Source organism: Ursus americanus, chromosome 21 (genome assembly GCF_024610735.1).
Source record: "Ursus americanus isolate L20-20 chromosome 21, mUrsAme1.1.p, whole genome shotgun sequence".
NCBI lineage: Eukaryota > Metazoa > Chordata > Mammalia > Carnivora > Ursidae > Ursus > Ursus americanus.
In genome coordinates, this window is record NC_142147.1 from 431,486 (window position 1) to 453,124 (window position 21,639).

The following is a 21,639-nucleotide window of genomic DNA, read 5'->3' on the forward strand; positions in this document are numbered from 1 at the left end:
TCCATGCTAGGGACTGAATATTTGTGGCCCTCCCCCAAATCCGTGTGTTGAAATCCTAAGCCCCAATGCTCTGGAGTGAGGAGGTGGGGCCTTATGAATGGACTTAGTGCCCACGAGCTCCGTTGCCCCTTCCACACAAGGACGCAGCGAGTGGGGGGGCAGGGCCGCAGGCACCTCGACCCTAGGCTTCCCGCCTCCTGGACTGTGAGGAGGCAGCGTCTGCTGGGTGACTCGCCACCGGCACAGACTGACATTCCACCTCAGAGAAGGCAGGCCTACGGCAGGGCCCCGGGGAGCTTCAGCCCCCCAGGGCCCAGTCTGGCAAGCACCTGTTTGGTAAATAAAGTGTAATTGGCACATAGTCACGCCTGTCGGTTCACATACTGTCTGTGCGATTCTGTTCTCGGAGCAGAGCTCAGTCGCTGTGACAAAGCCTGGAATACCGACTGGCTGTTCCTTTAAGAAAGTGTTTGCCAAGCCCTGGTCTGCCACATCAGTGTGATGTCACCCTGCTCACTGCCTCGCCCCTGCACCTGGCCAGCCCAGGCCACCGGAGGGAGGGAGCGGCTGATCCAAACAGCCATTCCTAATGTGCTTGACTAACTCCCACTTGGCCTGTGGATGCTTCCAAATGGCGAATTTTTAGAGCAGCAAGGAAGCATCCTTGCCTCAGACGACCAACGTTTCAAGCCCCAGCGGTCTCTACCAGCCAATTCCGACACCCCTCCCTGAGCTCCTGGGTGCTCGCCCCCACAGCACTGGCCTCGAGCACTTTCCAGAACCGCTCAGCGCCTCTGTCCCCGCACCTGGAGCGTGGGGGCAAGGGCAGAGTCACCCCCATGTGAGTGGCACGCTGGCCGCTGGCCGAGGGCAAGTCCCTGCGGTGGGACTGAGAGGAGGGGGGGGCGCCTCCACACCCTCCCACCCTGGTCCTGCATCCTCATGTGGCCAAGCCAGGAGATTGTTTGGGAAGGCGCGAGGACATTGTAGAAACTGTAGGAGCAGGGGTGCGGCGGGGGGACCAACGGGATTTTCAGAAAGGGAAGGAGTTTCGCGTCTGGCTGGGTGCTTCTTTTTATAAGCTGGTTGCAAACCTACCCTCTTCCTTTGTTTCTTTCCTCCCAAGAAATGCTATTTTATCTCAGAACATCTGCAACCTTCTCTACTGGATTGTTTTCCTACAGGATTTGGCATTTATCTTACTTTAGAAATTAGACCGTCGCATCCAGAAGGGCCACCATGGCTGGGACAACACACAGGTTTGAGGTCCTGGCTGGGTCTCCGACCTGTGGCCACCGGTCATCATAGCGTCAGAGAGCTGGGACTGAGGCGGGTTGATGGGACTTTCCTCCCTCTCCCCACAAACCTGCCTATATCACACACAGACACACACATGACATGGACACACACGCAGACATCCCTGAACACAAACACAGTCAGACACAAGGATCCCTGATAGGACCCCTGCTCCTCCAAGGGAACTGTGTCCCTTATCTTGGTGCCTTCCCACATTCAGTCCCTGAGGCCTGCCAGGCAGGTGACGTCATCTGTTTTATCAACGACAAGACCATGCGTGCTCAGAGAGGCTGATGCCTTGCAGGAGGTCACACAGCAGAGACAGAGCTAGGATTCTACTTGGACCCTGCGACTCTGCTCAGAATGCAGTACTCAAGTCTTCCTTGGCCCATCCTGGCCCCTCAGTGTGTCTCAGTGGCTTTGCTGTCCCCCCCACCTCTGAAAAGTCACAGTCAACTGTGACGGCACGGAGCACTTGACCACCTGGCCCCGGGGACCCCAGCAGCCTGCTTCCTCAGGGCAGGTGATCTGTGGGGCAGGAAGGAGGTTGGGAGAGAGAGATAACCCACAGGGAGCCACGGCAACCCAATGTCTGGGGGACCTAACCTCAGCCTGATGTTCGCTTTTGCTCTTTTCAGGTAGAAGCTGCTGGGTCCAGCACACATGTAAGGGACGGCATTAGACCAGGGCATGGACATCAGCTGGTGGGGACCGCAGGGCCAGAGCAGGAGCAGGGAGACCATGAGGACACAGCTGCCTGCAGGGTCCCTGTGGGGGTGACAGCAGTGTGGGTCAGGGCGCAGGCAGGAGCAGGGTCCACAGGGCTGGCATCTCCAATGGCTGGACGTCCTGGTTTTCTTCCCGCCTGACTCTTCCGGGGGCTTTTGATGATATTCTCGGTACGAGCCGCCTGGATGGTGCTTTGACACTGCCGCCGTCTCCTGTCCCTTTCATCACTGACCCAGTTTTGTCTCCTCCTCCCCAGAAAGCAGCCCCCTCTCTGGGGAAATTTTCAGAAGGGCAGGAGCTAACGAGGTGCTGTGCTGTACTCTGTGCCCCCAGCACTCTGGATTCGGGGTCCCTCTGCTGCTGTGGAAACAGGTGTGAAAAGGAGGGGGCCCAGCTAAGGCCCCACAGCTGGGGAGTGGGGAGCCGGGTCTAACACACACCTTCTCCCTGCCCCACACGGCTCTCCAGCAGCAACCAAGTGCCCTGGACCTCAGCGTTGTGGAAGTGCGGCCCTGAGAAGGTGGACGCAGAAGTGGGGCCCGCACTTGGAGCCTTTCCCAGGAGGGGGGTCTGGAGAAGACTCTGGAAGGCCAGTCCTCTCTTCCTATGCCGACGGCCCTTCTCCAGGCCCCAGACCAGTCCTCCTATAGCCTGGCCACAGGTAGCTGGCCCTCGCCGGCAGCCCCGGGCAGGGCCCTGCATGGCTGTCTGGGTCAGCCCTTCCCAATGCCCGGGCCTTCGGAGCTGCTGCGTTCTGGGTTCTAGTTTACCCGTGAGGAGGAGTCATTCAGCTCCATCCTGAGGGCAGCCCCTAGGGCCAAGCATGCAGTAGGTGCTCGATATGTATTCTGCACCCCTGCTCCATCCTATCCCAGACCACATGGAGAAGACACATTTAAGGGAGAAAGAAGAGGGGCTGGCACCCGCTGTCAGGGGACTCTGAGCCTGCCCCTTCTTTTTATTTTATTTATTAGAGAGAGAGAGACCACAGTGGGGGGAGGGGCAGAGGGAGAAGCAGACCCCCTGCTGAGCATGGAGCCCGATGCGGGGCTTGATCCCACGACCCTGGGATCATGACCTGAGCCAGAGGCAGACGCTTCACCCACTGAGCCCCCCAGGTGCCCCCCCCTTATTTTCATTATTGACGTCCCCTCTCAGTGACCTGTGAGGCAGACATGTGCCCAGGACACGACGGAGAGCGGGGAGGGGGTCCGCCAGAGCCTGTTTCTGGAGACCCTTAAGACAGAAAACCCTGGGAAGGCCAGGGTGGATGTAGTTTGTTCAGCCTGTTGACCACTTGCCCTGCAGCCTGGGACCGCGCTTGGCACACAGTAGGCGCCGAGTACATACGTGAACAAATGTCTGTTCTCCCCTCATCTATTGTCCTTACGTAACTCCTTCCACAACACTTTCTACTGTCCCTGGCCCACCTGCCCGTCTGTCTGCCCATCATCGGGCTCTGCTTGCTTCCCGTGACCCAGAACTGTCGCCCAACCGTTGTTCTTAGTGCCTCGTTGGTACTTGGTGCTTGCTGAAGGGACGTCCCCTGGATGGCCAGTGCCAGGCCTGCCCAGAGCCAGACTCGGGTCAGTGAACTCGGTACGTCTGGTCTTGTGCTAAGCAACAGGGTACTGATTCTGGCTGAGGGAGCCACAAAGGACCAAACACTGAGAAACCCCTAGAACTGGTGGGGGTGATACCCCAAGCCCTTGGCAAGGGTGCCGAGGCTGCGTCACCAGGGATGAGACCCCGTCTGGGACAGGGGACGGGCCCTGCAACGTGGCCAGGGTGCTGCAAGGAGGTGGGGCAGGAAATAAAGTGCCTTCGGCTCCTACAAAAGAGGTGAGCTCTGCTTCTCACAAGACCCAAAAACAAACTCCCAATGTGAATTCTGAGGCTGAAGAGCCAAAAAGAATAACCACTGCAGAGGCCAGTTGTGGTACTTCCTACCACACTGTCTCCTAAAAGACAGCACCCCATCCCCTCTCCAGCCCATACCCTCAAGATAGAAGCAAGACTCAGCGAGTCTCGGTTGGCAGAGTATCTGACTCTTGATCGCAAGGTCATCAGTTCAAGCCCCATGTTGGGGGTAGAGATTACTTGAAAAAGATTTTTTAAAAAAGATATAAGTAAGACTCAAAAGGAAAAGAATAAACTGGGAAAATATCTGTCAACATATGACAGAAGGCAAATTTCCTTAATATGCAAAGAGCTACTACAATTCAAGAAAATGACAAACAACACAATAGAAAAATGGACAAAGGTTGTGACAGATGAACCACAAAAAAAGATAATTTGCCAGCAAATATGAGAAGAGAGGTTCAGCTTCATAAACAAATAAAAAATACAAGTTAAAACAGCAGCATTCCAGGGGTGCCTACGTGACTCAGTTGTCTGACTTCGGCTCAGGTCACGATCTAGGGATCCTGGAATGGAGCCTCGTGTCGGGCTCCCTACTCAGTGGCGGGTCTGCTTCTCCCTCTCCCTCTGCTCCCCCCACCCTGCCTGCCCCACTGCTCATGTTCTCTCTCTCTCAAATAAAGTAAAAATCTTAAAAAACAAAAACAGCAGCATTCCAGTGTTCCCCACCCACAGAGGACTATTTAAATCAAATGTCACCCATCCTTCACGGGGTCCTCTGTAGACATGGGAGAGAAATGAGGGAGACCTGGGTGGGCAGGCACGATACAATACGGTACAGCTAACACAGTGAGATTCTGTGTGCTTTTTATTATTATTTATGTCATGTCTACACCCCATGTGGGGCCTGAACCCACAACCCTGAGATCAAGAGCCACGTACTCTTCTGACGGAGCCAGCATAAAAACAAAAGCCCCCACAACACAACGAAAGGCCCAAATGATTTGTTTCTTCCTTAAAGATCTGTTTACTTATTTGAGAGAGAGAGAGCAAGAGCACAAGCAGGAGGGGAAGGAGAGGGAGAGAGTCCCAAGCCTGCCACGGGGCTCGGTCTCACAAGCCTGAGCCCTTGGCCCGAGCGGAAACGCTTCGTCAACAGCGCCACCTGGGGGCCCCAAGGCCCAGGTGTTTCTACAAGAACAACTCATAAACCATAAGTCGTTCTGGGGCTTGGAGGGCGGAGATGGAAAAGGGACACTTTTCTCTTCATGCTTTTCTCTCCCCCCCCCTTTTTTTTTAAAAACAAAGAGCATACTTTTCTTCTATAACTTAAAAAAAGAAAATGAATAAACCCAGAAACCATAACAGAAAATATAATGGGTACAACTTCCTACAAATGAAAAAACAAATGTGTGAGACACCAGAAAAGAAGAGCCCTTAGCCCTTTGCACGTACCCGTACCCCCTTCCACTCCCTGGCTCGAGCTGAGTTCAGTTAAGTGGGGGAAAGCCTATGTAATATAAAACAACGGAAGTTTTCCTCTAAATCACAACAGTTTCAAGTAAGTGGAAATTAGTGTTAATCTTAATTCTTCCTTTTAAAAATACCACAGTTGCTGGGGCGCCTGGGTGGCTCAGTCGTTACCATCTGCCTTCCGCCCACATCACGATCCCAGAGTCCCGGGATCCAGCCCCGCATCGGGCTCCCTGCTCGGCGGGAAGCCTGCTTCTCCCTCTCCCACTTCCCCTGCTTGTGTTCCCTCTCTCACCATGTCTCTCTCTGTCTCTCAAATAAATAAATAAATAAAATCTTTTAAAAAAATAAATAAAAATACCACAATTGTAGATATTTTAGCAAAGCAACTATAGGATACAGATTTGAAATGCAACTTGTCCTGGGAAGGTGGCACCCTCCGTACATGTTCTCTCCAGAGTAAAAAATACCATATGGTAACTTTAAGATAATCAAAAAACGAAAAGACAGCTCGGGAAGGTTACAGAAAAACCTTAATATCACAGTAGAAAGAAGAAAAATAAACAAGAAATTGAGAAATAATATTTGCAACTCCTATCAGAGCAAGGCTGACCTGAAAACGGGCAAAGACTTAAAAGTGTCCCGTGGGCCATCTTGTGGGCAGCTCCAGCCCGAGCATCCCCACTGGCCGCCGTGGGCATTGCTAACAAACACACCTGCAGCTACTTTGGGAATCTGACCCCAAAGCGCACCTGCAATCCACAGAGGACCGTCCTGACCCCCGCCCACTTCTCAAAGGGGCGGTGGCCACATAAGGAGCCCACGCCCGCTGATGGGATTCCACCCAGAGGCAGAGAGGGATAAAGGAAACAGTGCCTGTACTTGGGTTGGCTTTCCAATTAACCACGCACACAGATGAAGGCAGACCACAGCTGGGTTCCCTGCTCAGGCGCATCTCAGCAAAGGCCTCGGTTGGTGGAATCCAGTTCCTCACCCAGAGAGGACGGAGGCCCCATTTTCTCGTTGCTTTGTGGCCCTCACCAGTGGCTGCTCCCTCAAGGCTGGCCCTGCCAGACACATGGCAGGGTCAGGAGCCACCTCTCTCAGGCACAGTTCTGCCCATGCTCAAGGGGAAATCCTCCAGAAGCCGGGATCCCAAGGCCACCCTGGAATCCTGCTACCCCAGTGGACAAAGGACCCCGTCACCCTGGCGTTGGTGAGTTGGAGCAGACACACAGACACAGAGGAAGCAGCCCCCCAGCCCCCGCATCCCTACCAAGTGTGAGTTCAGCGTCTCTCCAGATACAAGGTCTTGGTCACAAGCCAGGGCTTCACCAGGGCACCAGCATGAACTTAGGGTTTGGACGCTGGTCAGCAACACCTCGCTGGAAGACTTACTCAGCCTTAGGACGGGTAGGGCCGACACTCGCTGCTTCCCAGACAGCGCCACAGCTCACAGGGGATGCCAGCTGAGCCCTCCATCCATAATCCCGTCCCGCATGACTCGCATAAGGGACCCTAGCTCAGTCCCGGTTGATGCAAACACCTACAGACCTCCCCCAAGAGCACTCTGGACCGCAGGGGGGAGTCATTCCTCAGCCTCAGGCCAGGGCTTCTAGTGGACCCCTGTGGTTGGGCCCTGGCACCTTGCACAGCCCCCTTGAACCTCCTGTTGGGTCCCAGGCCCCAGGTGCACAAGACCAGACTTCCCTCCTGCCTGGGTTCAGCAGATGGCCCGTCCGGCTTACCAACATCCATGGCACTGAGCTGAGTGATGGAGTAGAAGGGACTCCGGGAAGCGGCTTGGTCAAGGTGACCCAGGAGAGGTGCTGCCACCAGTGGACATGGTGAGAAGGGCAGCCACCAAGAAGCGTGGACAACCCAGTGAGCAGAGTCCTAAAGCACATCCCCAAGCCTTTCTGCAGCACACTCACTCACCAGTGGGTGCCGACCTGTTCCAGGTGCTCCTTGCATCCGGAAGGACCCTTCGCTCTGGTAACACAACATCAGAAGGGAAACGGGGCATGCAGGTGATGAAGGTGAAGCAATGTCTAAAGGCACGTGACTGATTCTTCCGCTCACACCGGAGGCTGGAGCACCAGAGGCCCCTGCCCTATTGAGGCCTGGGCTCAACCAGTGAAGACTGCATCCAGGGGTCTGGCCACCTGCCATCGGGTAGGTTAAATCCAGCTCCTTAAAAGCTCTTTAGCACAAACCAGTGGGAACCACGGCCACAGGGCCTTCCACAGGCAGCTCCACCTCATTCCTTCTGCCCGGGATCGTCATGGAGGCAGCTTAGGCTCCCACCCCTCCATTTCCAAACGCAAAAAAGGAGCATGGAAATTGGTATCTCATAAACCGCATTGTGAAAAAAGTAAATAAGCCTTCCAAATCATCTATTAGACGAAAACATACTTGGGATTTGGTTCCAAACAGGAACCAGGTGCAGGACACCAGCAGCGCAGCAGAAGGCATTCACGGTTAGTAAAGACCTACACCTGCAGGGCTGGGGGTCCAACCCAAACCGCCCCAAAGCGGTTCCTCACAGCAGGCCCTGCTGGGGCCCCATCTCAGCATCTCACTCGGAGAGAAACCAAGCTGTGGTTTCAAAGGAACTTGGGTGCCACGCTGCCACAAGGGATCCAGGTAAAGGCCTGGCGTAGGCACCGAGGCTGCCCCGGCTCTGCCTAGCTGCCACACAGGCACAGTAGCCTGCAGATGGGTTCGCGGCAGCCAAACCCCAGCCGTCCACACCAGAGCTTGCACGCACAAGTGCAGACAGGCCCAGGAAGACCTGGCCCCAAACCCCAACATGCTCAAGTACCCGGAAACTACTCTGGTTAACAATCACTCTTTGCAACACCTCCACAAGAAGAGTACTCGGGTTACTCAATCAACAGTCCTAAAGCATAGAAAGTAAGATGCAACAGTCTTGGGGCTGCCCTGCAAAGATGGCATCACTCCTGCCAGGTCCCAGGTCCCCTCAGGAAGGACACACGTTCCCCAAGTTCTTGCCCGCAAGCCCTCAGAGAAGACCGCCATCACATGGACACTGCAGGTATCACAAGTTGCCAATGGCACTTTATTTTTTCTTTTCAACATCCTGTTCTGCAGCTTCCTTGGCCCTTTTTGCCCGGATGCCAAAGAGCCGGGCATTGGCACGGGCCATGCGAAGACTGGCGAACGCCTTAAAGTTCTTCTCCTCCTCTGTGATGACTCTGGCTTTCTCCTTCTTATAGACCTGCAACGGAGCACATGGGGTGTCAAACCCTTACCTAGGATCTAATGTCAGCAGAAGCCTTGGAGGAGGTAGCAGGTCTGCCCGTCCACCACTGAAAGGCCACACTGAAACCGCCAAGGAAAGTTTATAATGACCCTCCCTGGAATGTCACCCCAAACACACGGCAGAAGCAGCCACCTCAGATGTGTGCAGTCCTGGGCCCACCTCTCCTGCCAGAGGAACCTCAAGGGCCCAGTCATTTGCAAGGTCACCAACGTGTCCAGAGTGACCTGGTCTGGCCTTTTCAAATGCTGGGAAGTGAGTGTACGTGACAAGGGAGGCCCCAAAGATGAGGGCAAGGCCCTCCCTCAAGGAGCCCACGTGCTAAGAATGCAGGAGAATGTTCCTCCCAGAGTTAAAGGCTTCTTTTTCACAAACCCAGAAAACGTCACAGGGGGCCTGGCTGCCACACTTCAACCCAAATTCCACCCCAAAAACATTGACTTGCCGATCCTCCAGACACCCCACTTACATTCCGTATGGGCATGACTGGTCCTGTCAGCTGGGTAGCCAATTTGAGCTCTTCTGCCTGTTTGTAGGGAGAAGGGAGTCACCTGGGCTCAGCTCCAACACCCAAGGGCTGCAGCTTACAGCCTCCCTTCTGACCGGGCGCCCCCGCCTACTCCTGCACGCACGCGGTGGGCCTGGGTCCCCGTCCCCCCACGCTGACAGCAGCAGCACAGGCCAGAGCCCCCACGTGGGAACGCAGGAGGCAGGCAGAGCAACAGCTGCCGGCGGGAGGCCACGCCGCACCCCACCTCCTAGGAAGCCGGCACCGCTGGGCACCCTCGACTTCATTCGGCAACGTTTTGGAGGAACGTCCTCCCTATCTGAGGCACTTTAGACAACAGAACACTCCGGGTAAACACGGAAAACCCCGGCTCGTGGCTGACAGCCGGCCATCACTGAAACAGAGCCCCACGTGCTCCGGCGCCGGCACAGCTACCGCGACCTCCGGGGGCCTCCTCCCCCTCCCGCCCCGCGGCTCCCGCTGGGGGGCGAGGAGAGGCGGGCCGCCAGGACGCGGGCACTCACAGAGCTGTCGCCCTTCTTGGGCGCCGAGGGCTTCCTGGGGAAGAGGATGAGCTTGGAGCGGTACTCCTTCAGCCGCTGCACGTTGGCCTGCAGGGACTCCGTGGACTTGTTCCGCCGTCTCGGGTCCACCGAGATCCCGATGGTGCGGGCCACCTTCTTGTGGATGCCGGCCACCTGCCCGACACACACGGATGAAGCCCCCGCGGGGCCCGCGGCGCCGGGCGGCGGCCGGGCCGCTCAGCCGTCAGATGGAAAAGGGTTCGCGCGTACTTTCATCACGGAGTACAGCGATTCCGGAGACTGTCATCACGGACTGCGCGCCCCGCCCCGCCCCGCGCCCCGCCCCGCCCCGCGCCCGCACTCACCCGGAGCTCCTCCAGGCTGAAGCCCCTGCCGGCGCGCACTCGGGTGTGGTACCTCACCGTGGGGCAGCGCACGATCGGCCGGATGGGCCCCGACGCCGGCCGCGGGGCGATGCGCCGGGCCTTGGCCTGCCGGGCCTTGCGCCTGCGCACACACAGCGGTCGGCTCGCTCATCGAGCAGGGGAGGGTGCGGCCCCCCCAGCAGCCCGCACCGCGGCTCACCTGCGGATCTTCCGCGCCGGCTGGTTGAACCACGTGGCCACGCGCCGCTGCCAGTCCTTGTGGAAGTGGGGCTTCAGGATCATGCCATTCCGGCTGGGCGCCATGGCTGCTGCCTACGGGCGTGGGGGCGCGGGGAGCGAGTCAGGGCCCGGGCCACGGCCCTCTTCCGTCTGCGGCCGCGCCCGGAGCAGCCCTACACCGATGGCCGCCGATGGCCGCGGATGGCCACGGATGGCCGCGGATGGCAGCGGATGCGACCCGACGCCGGCAAAGACGCCCGGATCCAGCACACTCACCTCCTCCGGGGGAGAACGGCCAGCGGAAAAGAACGGGCGCCGCAAGGCACCCTGGGATGGTACTGGGCTCAGCCAATCAAAAGCGCCGAAGCGTTCTGGCCAATCAGAGCCGGGGATCCCGGAAGTGACGGATGCACGTCCTCCTCGCTCTGGGCGAATATGGCGCGTCTCGCCCGCCGCGTTCCGGACGCGGGGCCGTATTGGGTCCACGGCGGGCTGCTGCGGGACTCCGCGGCTCCGAAAGAGGAACGCCCAGGCCAGGGGAGAGCAGTGGCGCTTTAGGTGCGGAGTCTTTCCTGCGTCCGCACGTCACGGGACTCGGTACGTGCCCCTGACTCTAAAAGGTCGCCTCCGCGTGCCGGTCTTCGTGCTTTCCATCCTTTTCAAACATTTGTGCTGCTTTCTTTAAAAAAAAATTTTTTTTTTAAATTTACTTATTTGAAAAGAGAGCGAGAGAGCAGAAGAAGGGGGAGCAGCCGAGGGAGAGGGACGGGGGGCTCGATCCCACGACCCCGGGATCATGACCTGAGCCGAAGGCAGACGCTTCCCCCCCGCCCAGCCACCCAGCGCCTCTTGTGCTTCTTTCTTTACACAGAATTGACACTGCGCGTTTGCTCTCAGCGGGGCATAAGTACTTCACGGGCGTTTTCACGCAGTGCCGCACAACCGCCTCTCCTTGGCGGAGGGGTCAGCTACCTTCCCTGAGGGCGGGCAGCTGGGGCTGAGAATGCGGGTCCGGCTGCAGACTGCCGCCTACACAAGACGAGCGGCATACAAAGATGCCAAGTAGCCAGAGGCAGCTCCATGACCCGTGCCCCCGCGTCTCCTGTTCTCCAGGGCGAGTCTAGGAAACCGCCTTTACGTCCCAGGAACCCTTCTTTCCCACCGTCGCCCCAAACACCAGGCTTCTTCCTAATAAAACGTAGTAAACATTCGAAGTCATGACACAAAATGAGACATTTGGAGGCCTGTGTGCGTCCCTAAGTAAATAGGCTGCTGATACAGATTTTGGCCTGTTGAGTCACCCGTGGGTGTTAGGAAAGTCGGGGTGAGGTGCTCTGAGGGATTACGGGTTTGGGCAGGGACACAGAACCGGTGTGATATACAGGGCCCTTGCAGTCCGTTCAGACAAACGCACTGAGCCTACATGGAAAGTTCCAAGCCTGGCCCTGTCTGCCCGGTGAGGAAACAAGGGCCAGATCAGCCCCGCTTTAGCAACAGCTGTTAGCACGTGCAAGGCTGTTAGTGAAAGCACTTCTCACAAACTTGGAAGTGGTATCTGTCTGTGAAGTGAAGGTGGAGTTTAAAGTCTCTGTGGTCTGCCACTTTCACGAACTGGAGGGTCAGTGACAAGTCACGGAGAAGGTGGCCGTGGAGTTGGCTTGGGTTCCACATTAGTACAGGTTTCGAGGCGTTGGCACGTTGTTTGAACTTTTCCCTTCTGAGAGGTGGGAGGACTCACTGTTAAGGCCACAGAACACAGCGCCAGCGCCCAGCACAAGGTGAGAACGACACACAGCTCTGCTTCCCTGTGATGCGCTAGGAGCGCGTGTGGCGAAGGCAGTGCAGTAGAGGGAAGAGGGGTGGTTCCTTATTCAGTCCTCACGAAAACCTGGAGAGGGATTCTCCTCCGTCTCGTGTCACTGTCTGCGAGTGGCACTGGAGCTTGAACCCACAGTCTGTTGTGGCAGCGTCACTGCAGCAGAGCGATGCTGGAGAAAACACTGGAATAAACACTTGCCTTGGCCCATGACCTTTTTCTTTGAATGTAATCTATCGAATGTGAGCCTGCACCTCCCATGTCTTTCTCAGACGCCTTTCAGTGGATCATTGCTCGTACTAATCTCAAACACACACCTATCCCTACCCCCCAATTTCTCTTTCTGGACAGACAGCCTCCCCCCCGCCAGACTCCTGCAGTTCCATCTGCCCTGACCCACATCTCCACCTGAGCTCTAGCCACTCATAGTTAAGATGTGGCCATGGGTCACTGGTTGGGGGACAGAGGTCTGAAAATAGAAACACTGATCAGAATCAAGTTAGCGGTAAGAGTGAGGCTGTAATGGGAGAATCTTGGTCTCCAGTGCACACCATGCCAGGCGCAGACTCCAGTATCCCGTGCTTGAATACTCCACACACTTACAGCTTCTGAAGAGGGTGCAGAATAGTGAGGTCAGAGTGGTTCTGATGTGAAATCCCGCTGGGGACAGGCTCAGCTTTCTTGTTGGGAAAGACAGGAGAATGAACGGTGTCAACTATTAAGCAGGGGCCCTGATACAAAGACTTGGGTGGCTCGGGCATTTAAAAAACCAGTAGCTATAGGGACAGGCCTTATCCTGGGCACAGAATTCCACAGCCACAGCTTTGCTCCAGGGCTTTTGTCCCAGACTTGGGCCTGCAAGGGCCACTGAAAGTGCTAGCTAATGCCCAATGCCCCTGGGAGCTGCACTCAAGGTGGCCAGCAGTTCCTGGATGGACACCTCGAAGTTGTGGGAGGGTGCTCTGCACAGCCTCCCAGAACTTCCTTGCAAGACAGCCCGTTACAGCAGAGCCTGCTCATTCAGTACCTATACCTGACTGGTGTCCTCCAGCTGGTGCCGTGGGTGTTGGCTTCAAAGAAATCCCACTTACAACAGTCAACAGTAGTGTTTGGAGCCCTCTCAGACACACAGCCTTATTTTTTAAATTAGTATCAGCAGCAAATTGATTTTATAGTGTTTTGGGCTAAAAGTTATGTCCCAAAACACTTTGTAAAAATTAGCATGCTAGGTCCTATAAGTATGGGCTGGTTGTTGAGTTAGGAAAAGCATAGCCCAGGGGCACCTGGGTGGCTCAGTTGTTAAGCGTCCGCCTTCGGCTCAGGGCGCGATCCCAGGGTCCTGGGATCGAGCCCCACATCGGGCTCCATGCTCCGCTGGGAGCCTGCTTCTCCCTCTCTCACTCCCCCTGCCTGTGTTCCCTCTCTCACTGGCTGTCTCTCTGTCAAATAAATAATTAAAAGAAAAGCATAGCCCAATAACAGCTAGGACAGGATAATGTTTGCTGCATAATCACAGAACTCCTAACTAGCCAGCATCTCTGTTTTCCAGAACCGTGGCCTGCGCAGAGATCAGCCATAGGCTCACTCAGAGTCCCACAACCTGACAGAGCACTTGATGTCAGGGAGAGGCGGCCGAAAGAATATCAGTGTTAGAATCATCAGTGTTTTATTTAAGACTTGCTTAGAATGTGATAAATGTCTGCGTGATGACAGATACTAAGCAGGCTCACTCAGCAGTCTGCACCTGAACGCATGAATGCCGGGTCGCATACCTGAAACCAGTACGGTGTGTCATTTACGCCAAAACCAAAGTAAGTTTCGAGTGAGCATAACAAAACACTCCTGTTTGTTCACGAGTATACATTACAGTGGAGAACAGTTTGTATTATTTCAGACCATGTTAATTTCTCTTAATACTTTTCAGTTTTCTGAGGATGTCTGTGTTAAATATACGTGTTTACTTAAAAAGCATGTCTTTCTTGGGGCACCCGGCTGGCTCAATCAGAAGAGCATGTGACTTTTTTTTTTTTTTTTTTTTAAGATTTTATTTATTTATTCAACAGAGACAGAGACAGCCAGCGAGAGAGGGAACACAGGCAGGGGAGTGGGAGAGGAAGAAGCAGGCTCATAGCGGAGGAGCCCGATGTGGGGCTTGATCCCACAACACCGGGATCACGCCCTGAGCCGAAGGCAGACGCTTAACCGCTGTGCCACCCAGGTGCCCCGAGCATGTGACTTTTGATCTCCGGGTCATGAGTTCGAGCCCCATGTTGGGTGTAGAGATTAGTAACAAACAGAAATGTGTCTTTCTCAGTGCGTTCCAGAAGCTACCGTTAGGCATTGTTATACCCACTGTGCTGGGTGGAGGGCAGAGGGTCAGGGCGCCAGCTCCAGCGTTAAGCACACAGGCAGCCCGGTGTGGCCTGGCTGCTCTGGGGATGCACGTGCCGTTGGAGAAGGCTCAGTCCGCGAGGAGGTATAACTTCTGGTGCTCTTCTTGAGTACCAGATGGCCGATGACCTGCAGGTGCCATCACTTAGGACAACTGGAGAAGTTTGCACACAGCTGGCTTCTGTCAGTCAGCCTAGGGACATTCCGTCACCGTGTGGCTGTGAGCCTTCGCACACCAGTGAGTGCGGGGGAGTCAGGCTGCACTGTCTCCACCAGGGGGAGGGGGCCGCTCTTCACGCCACTGACATTCGATTCCTAAGTGTCTTCTGGTGCACAGCAAATGATTTTCCAAAGGCCACTTTAATGGCCACAACCACTGTTAGGGTATAGACGGTGCCACCCTGGGGCACAGGGACCAGAGCCCTCCTAACCACATGCCCATCTTTGGAAATGAATTTGGGGAACTGGGGGTCAAGGCCAGAGTGCCCTCCCTCAGGTGTCACCTGCCCCTGCCCACGTGCTGCCATTTCCTCAGGTGTGGGATGGGCAGGACAACCCGTCTGTCGGACGTACGTATCATCCCTGGCTCCCAGCACCATTGCAGGGAAGGCAGAAGCAGTGAGAGCAGCAGGTACGAACACTGAGTGCGTGCTGCACACCCCTGGGGACAAGGAGCCGAGTGCACCCCACTTCCTGCAGTGAGAGGGTGTCCTAGGGCCTTCACCCCAGATTCCTACAAAAGGGGCTCTTCAACAGCTTATCATGTGGCTGAAATTATAAACTGAAACACATGACCCTTTCTCGGGTTACAGCTGGTCATGTGGTGCAGTGATGGAATTTCCACCCACAGAATTTACTAGAAAGTACCGCAGCAGGTCTCAGGGCATAGGTCCCCTCCCCACCACCACATGCAGTGGCCAGACCAGCAAGGAGAGGCTCTCAGGCTCCACACAGCAGCAGGTGGCAGTGTTTTAATGCTCCAGAGCCCGGTCCCTGTCCCCGATGCTGACCCTGTGGGTGCATGAGCACAAGGACAGGGCCCAGCGAGGGGGGGAAGCAGCAGTCAGCTCAGAGGGGCCTTTCATCGCAGATCTGTTAGCATTCTGAAGACACAGCCCCTGCACAAACCCCAGGCGGGAACAAGCGGCTCGGGGCCCCGGTGCCGCGCTGCCCCGGATCTACCCGGCACCCACAAGACGACAGCGTCACAAACCTGGGAGCTTGAGACCCACAGGCGCACCTGTATGCAGCACAGATAACCCTCCCCGTGGGGGAAATAATCTACAAACAGCTAAATCGTCTGCAGAGACATTTACTACTCACAAGGAGGAAAGTCAATAAATAGATGTCAGAAGCCTTTTCAGAGACCAGTGAGGGCTGGTAGGACGTCTGAGTCTCAGTGGGTCTGGGTCTGGCAGGAATGCCACATCCCCACAGGCACAGTCAAGGAGCCCAACTATTTGGGCCAAGACGGCTCCTCCCCTCAAAGCGGGGGCTGCTGAGGTGCCTCCTCCTCCCCCGCGTCTTGCTTCTCCCTCTCGGCCTCGCTCCACCTCTGAGGCGCAATCATCTTCTTAGGCCCGTGGGGTGGTGGACCGATGAGGGCCTCAATATCCTCGTAGTTGATCACTTCCTTCTCCAACAGGGCATTCGCCAGCTAAGGGAACAAGCAGGGCAGTGTGTGAGCCCCAGACAAGGACACAGAAGGGCCTTTTGAGAGCAGAGCTTCCAGGAGGGAGGGGGTGTCTGTGAGCAGGACGCCCCGGGCAGGCCACTTTCCCAGGGAAGCAGCGTCTTAAGCAGGCAGCTCAAGCGAAGAATCCCTCCCTGTCTCAACCCTGGAGATGGTCTCCCAGCTGCCGGCCTCATTAATTTTTCTGCTTCCCTTCCAAATCTGTTTTCTGGAGCAACTTCAGTTTCCTTTACCAAACAAGGTGTGTGTGTGTCTGCACGTGGGGAGAGGGTGCTGGTGTGGGAAGGGGTCGTGGAGAACACGCTCAATGAGTTGTGTGTGCACCCCACAACCAGCAGCCTGTGGCTGAAGGCTCAGGCGCGGCCACCAGGACACCGGTCCAGGCACCTCTGACAGGCATGGCCGCTCCCTCCGCAGGGCTGGTCCACTGCTCAGCCCTGTCACCCACCAACGGGGCAGAAGCAGGACATCTGGGCCCTGCACAGGAAGCCTGAGTCCTGCACACGTGTGGCACTGGGACCTTGTGAACAACAGACTCTGGCTCAGTCCCCCCCCCCCGCACTGCTCACCCCACCCCCACCCCCACCCCCGGGGAGGCAGCTGCTGCTGGTCTGTGAGCAACCCTCTGAAGGCACAACACGCGTGAGATCATGACCTGAGCCGAAATCAAGAGTCAGATACTTAACCGAGAAGGCCACCCAGGTGCCCCTGAGCGTGCAACTCTTGGTGTCGGGGTTGAGAGTTCGTGCCCCGTGTCTGACATAGAGATAATAAATTAGTAAGAAAAGAAATAAGGAAAAAAAAAAAAAATATATATATATCATTTTTTTCCAGGAAAAACTAAAGATCTAGGAAAGACTAAGCGAGGCCAACCACACGGTGCTAACCCCTGAAACTCGACGTTCTTCTGCCTGCTTCAAGGGACTGGCTTGACGTGTTCACAGTAAGTAGCGAAGGAGGAGGTATAGGAAGTGGGAGGCTGCAGCTGAGCTGGCTGGAGTGCGCAGTGGATGCGTTCTCTGCGGCTGTGTGTGCTGGGAGGGCCCCCGCAGGAGCGTGTGCGGACAGGCCGGGCATCCAGAACCTTACCGCCTGCAGCTTGTCCAGGTTTTCCAGCAGCACCTTCTCCGTGTGCCTGTAGGCCTGGGCCACCAGCAGCTTCGCTTCCTGCCAATCAAAGACAACAGCTGTGTGACGCGCAGGGAGGCCGACCACACTGTGTCCTGTGTAGCCTGACCCTGGCGCCAGAGCTCACGAGGGAGCCGCAGGCACAGGAACGCAGCTTTTCTCTCACCGTGGCCAGGAGAGCTCGGCTGCCCTACCCCATCCCGGGGAGTGCCACCACACAAGATGCCTGCCCCCCAGCGCTCTCCTCCGGGCCCGCTGCCACGTGGCACGAGCACCAGGCCAAGCACGCAGCGTGTCCTGCAGGTGTGGCGGCTATGGGGCACCGGTGGTATCATCGGCGCGTCTGTTCCATCTCCTTCCTGGTCTCACATCGCGGACAGTTTCACCAGAAGCCACGCAAGTCCTCACCCGAGAACAGACGCTCGGTGAGTGAGAGCTACAGCACATCCGACTTGGAATGCCTTCAATGTGGACCGCACGACGGCACACTCAGCTCGGTGTGGCAGAGGGCACGGCGCCAGCACCCAAGAGAGACCCGCCTCCTGAGCCCATCGCCCCCATGGGGCGAGGCCAATGGCGAGCATGCTGTGCAAACTCACATGGTCCATCATCTGCTGCAGGCCCTGGCTGAAGGGGCGCCGTCCAACGCCGGTGAGGCCCTCCTGCGCCTCGGGGAAGGAGACGGGCCCGACGCCCGGTGCCATCCCGAACTGCTTCACCATGGAGTAGGCGATGCGCGTGACCTTCCTCAGGTCGTCCTGAGCCCCTGGAGTGTGGGGTCAACCAAGAGGTTTCTTTCCTGGCTGTGCCACGTCAGGGCACAGGCAGAGGGCCCAGGAGACAAGTGTATCCTGTCACGCCTCCTTAAGAGTCTTAGAACTCTAACTACCTGGGATGCACACGTCCAGCTCTGCACAGGCCCAGCTGTGAACGGTGAACCCAGTGTCACCGGGGACGAGTGAGGAACATGTCGACTTCCTGTCTGGACATCCCACTGACGGAAACTGTCCCGTGGTTCAAATTCCTCCCTCAGACAACCCCCCCCCCACTCCCACGCGGGAGACACAGTGGGTGTGACAGCACTTTGAGGGTCCAGAACCGCGTGGGCCGGCTTCTCACCAGAAGTGACTTTGTTGAACGAAATGGTCTCTGACACGCGGCCGCCCAAGGCCATGCACATGCGCTCAAACAGCTGCTCCTTGGTGAAGAGGTGCTGGTCTCTCGGAAGCATCTGTGCAAAGCCCAGCGCTGCGTTGGTCCGTGGCGCAATGGAGACCTGCAGAACGTCACGCGGCCCGAGTGAGCGGGCAGGATTCAGACTTCAAAAATGAAGGTGGGGAAAGGTACGACAGACCTTTAATTGGAGGGTTTCAAAGCAGTTAAAGCAAATCTGTACTGGCCCCATTTTTATAGCAAAGGAGAACCTGTTGTTGCAGGAGAATGGCTCACACCCGCTTGGGCTGTGTCTTCCCTACACACGCCGACGGGGCCGCTGTGGGCGCACGGTACCACACAAACCCTTGGAGACGCCGGCCTGGGGACACCAAGGATGACGGAGACCGTCCTTGCAGCTCTGCGTCCCCAGCAGCCCGGCACCAGGTGCGCACGCGGACGTGGCAGGGGACGCCCTGGCAGAGCAGGGGCTGCCGCACGAGGAACCAGTGGGGCCCCGGGCAGGAGGATGACCAGCTCCCGGTGTCTGGAGAATCTGAAGAGGAAACTTAAACCCAGCGCTGAAGTGAATCACAGCGTAAGCGGCTGTAAAGAATGACCGGGTCAGTAGCTGGAACGTCACCACCTTGCCCTGGCTGAGACGCCTCAGGAGCGGGGTTTCTTATTAGGACAGACGTATCTTTTAGACATGACGTGAAGTGAAAATTCTGAGAACAGGAAATTTTAAATTATGGTACTCACTTCACTCAGGATTTTTCTGCATTAATTTTTACTTTAGTTTTTGAGATACTGCATGAAAGTGTTTACCTTGAACCCTGCCTTCCTCACCCTCAGCCTGACCCACATCACCTCAGTGATGGCGGCGTCCCCCCGTCTGTCACCAGACGCTAGACTCCCCGCCCGCTGCTGAGTGTGCAAGAGGAGCTGGCCTGATACGTGTCTCCATGGCTGCAGCGAACCCTTCTGGAAAGTTAAGGACAGTACACACTGACAACGACTGCCACACGTCCCCCTGTTGGTGCTGCGGCTCCGCCCGGCACCACGGGACCAGAGCACCTGCCCGGCTCTCCGACCGTACGTTGGACGCCACATGTTAAATCTGCACCCACACTGTGGGGCAGCTGTTTTTCACATAAGCAGCGGATACAAATAAATTTTCACGAAGTTCCCAAATGCCTACAAGAGTGGTATTTCTTTAATGTGAACCAAACTCACCTATTTTTAAGGTTAGGAGTCACTACGTCAACACTTTTAGTAAACATGGCAATTCTTAATTCCAAGAGTAACTGTGCAGACGGCAGAGGGAGACCCCGGGTCATCATGTGACCGTGATGGTCACGCCCCAAACCAGAGCCCACTTAGGATCTCCTGCCCTTTACTTCTGGGGATGAGGGATCCCGCACCGTCACCTCCTGCCCTGTGCCTACGCCCAGCTCACACTGCACTTTCTTCAAGCAAAAACACGCAGTGCCTCCAAAGTCAGCTCTGTCCAAGGGCCGCCCTCCCGATGCGGACACCCTACCTTCATGACAGCCTCGGTATGCTCCAGCAGCCAGCCGACCAGGGCATGGCCAGACTCATGAAACGCCACCACCTTCTGTTCCTCCTTTGACAGGATCTTGCTCTTTTTGGCAGTCCCTGAAAGGATGCGCAAGGATCTGAGTTAGTTTGGGCACATGGGTGATCCTGGGTAAGCGTGCCAGGCACTCCCCTTGGCCTCACAGAGCTCCACCCCGTGCCATGAAAACAGTGTGGTCCCTGACGTTCACCTCCTGGACCTCCACCCCAAGCCAGCACCCAGAACTGTCCCTCATGAGGGGGGAGCGATGCTGGAGGGCCTGTTTGTTTCTACTTCTGTGAATGCTGGGGGGAGCAGACCAGCTCCTGCAGGCTTGACTAATGCCGTCAGAAGCCCACGGGGCACAGGGCTGCTGTGATTAGATGGGGTCCCCACCGAGGTCCAGGCTTTGCAGCGGCTCTTCCCCCAGACTTGCTGGAAGCTGCAGCCCCTTGCTAGCTGACCGCTTCCCACCCCGGGACTCTGAAGTCCATCTACCTTGTCTGTGCTACTAGGGAGGCTTCACTTAGCACCCCGGGTTCTGCACACCTCCCCACATTCCTGTTTTATACAGCCTGCATCAGCTCTGGGTCTGGCTGTGTGCTATGGGGGTCACCCACCCCCATTTACTGCAGGGTCTGTAAGCATCTGGATGGAGGCCACAGCCCCGCAGGGTGGGCTTGACCTGAACCCACACGCTCTAGCTCCAGCAGGCCACATCAGCGCGGTCAGTCCTTCTGTCTTTCTCGCTTTGACACTATTAGGGTGTTTATCAATTTTCATGTAAAACTAAGTGGCTTATATGAAGCCAAGTTTGCAGTAAGAAACAGTCTCTTTTCAGTTCTTTCTGTCCACACAGATTCTGAAGCTGCAGCCTGGACACCTGGGGGCCTCCGTACCCGACCTCAGCTCAGCCGGAGAGTGACGGGCATGAGCCCCTCGCAGGGACGGCAGGGACTGAGCGCTCCCCACCCACATGCAAGGCCGGTGCTTCTCACTCTTCTGTGGGAAGAACAGTGTCCCTCTTTAAAAAACTTCCAGTGTCTTGGACTGAACCCTACTCAAGGACAAGACACGTGGGGTCGTGGAAACTTCTGGAGACTCTCAGTTTCAGTCCCACTCTCCTGACAGAAACCCAGGGACCCCACTTTGAGTAGTGACCATTAAGCTCTGCCAGAAGGCCCCCTCCCCACCCTGCTGCCAAGACCCCTCCTGTTGCTACCCTGAGCAGAGACGGGGCAGGCGGCAGGGCATAGCTCTCCGGAGACCCTGTGTCCCCAGGCAGCGGCGGCCTTGGCCCCACAACATGGATGGTGCCCCGTGTGCTCTGCTCCGAGGCACAGTCGCCGGCTGAGGGGCCAAGCACCACTCACACTTGGGTGTGCAAGACCCTCGTGTTTCTGCTTGAAGAGTGTGTCTGCTCTTCAGCACATTCCTGGTATTTTAAATAAGGAGAAGTCAGTCACAATGGAACAACCGAATTATAAAAACAGAAATACTTTCCCTATTCTTTTGTCCAGTAATTCTTCGCTGGTCACTTCCGTCACGCGTCAGCCTGACCCGGCTCCCTCCACCCCCCCTTCCATCTGGGCGGTTTTGGGG

At 56.4% G+C, this 21,639-nt stretch overlaps 2 protein-coding genes, 1 long non-coding RNA gene and 1 other non-coding gene across 5 annotated transcripts in view; 1 reads left to right on the forward strand and 3 right to left on the reverse strand.

Moving 5' to 3' along the window:
* Positions 1-8,417: 8,417 nt before the first annotated feature.
* On the reverse strand, positions 8,418-10,630 carry RPL13 (ribosomal protein L13). Its single transcript, XM_045772641.2, has 6 exons — positions 10,555-10,630; positions 10,259-10,371; positions 10,039-10,180; positions 9,674-9,847; positions 9,111-9,167; positions 8,418-8,599 (listed from the first exon to the last, which is right to left on the reverse strand). The coding sequence occupies exons 2-6, from the start codon at positions 10,360-10,362 to the stop codon at positions 8,441-8,443; spliced, it is 636 nt and encodes a 211-aa protein (XP_045628597.1). The 5' UTR covers positions 10,363-10,371; positions 10,555-10,630; the 3' UTR covers positions 8,418-8,440.
* On the reverse strand, positions 9,901-9,982 carry LOC123776689 (small nucleolar RNA MBII-202). The gene has a single exon (XR_006775449.1). It is a non-coding gene; the product is annotated as a small nucleolar RNA MBII-202 (small nucleolar RNA).
* A 54-nt stretch (positions 10,631-10,684) lies between the features above and the next one.
* Positions 10,685-21,544, forward strand: LOC123776582 (uncharacterized). 2 transcript variants are annotated; one of them, XR_015727982.1, is made up of 4 exons: positions 10,685-10,875; positions 13,644-13,905; positions 17,013-17,121; positions 17,320-21,544. It is a non-coding gene; the product is annotated as an uncharacterized LOC123776582 (long non-coding RNA). The 2 variants fall into 2 exon arrangements; XR_006775402.2 differs by lacking the exon at positions 13,644-13,905 and having other exon boundaries at positions 10,690-10,875.
* SPG7 (SPG7 matrix AAA peptidase subunit, paraplegin) overlaps positions 15,782-21,639 on the reverse strand; it is a 29,570-nt gene continuing 23,712 nt past the window's right edge. Inside the window, exons 13-17 of the mRNA XM_045772640.2 lie at positions 20,002-20,117; positions 18,426-18,582; positions 17,906-18,072; positions 17,268-17,345; positions 15,782-16,142 (exon numbers count right to left, since the gene is read on the reverse strand). Coding sequence (XP_045628596.2) covers positions 15,969-16,142; positions 17,268-17,345; positions 17,906-18,072; positions 18,426-18,582; positions 20,002-20,117 — 692 coding nt within the window. The 3' untranslated portion in view covers positions 15,782-15,968. The remainder of the gene's footprint in view (positions 16,143-17,267; positions 17,346-17,905; positions 18,073-18,425; positions 18,583-20,001; positions 20,118-21,639) is intronic.

Excerpts from the sequence above, each read along its gene's own strand:
- RPL13 (XM_045772641.2), bottom strand. The coding sequence starts at position 10,362 with ATGGCGCCCAGCCGGAATGGCATGATCCTGAAGCCCCACTTCCACAAG. Across the intron at positions 9,168-9,673 it reads CCAAGAAGGGCGACAGCTCT|GCAGAAGAGCTCAAATTGGC; the intron begins GTGAGTGCCCGC and ends CCCTACAAACAG. Across the intron at positions 8,600-9,110 it reads CAGTCATGCCCATACGGAAT|GTCTATAAGAAGGAGAAAGC; the intron begins GTAAGTGGGGTG and ends GCTCCGTTGCAG.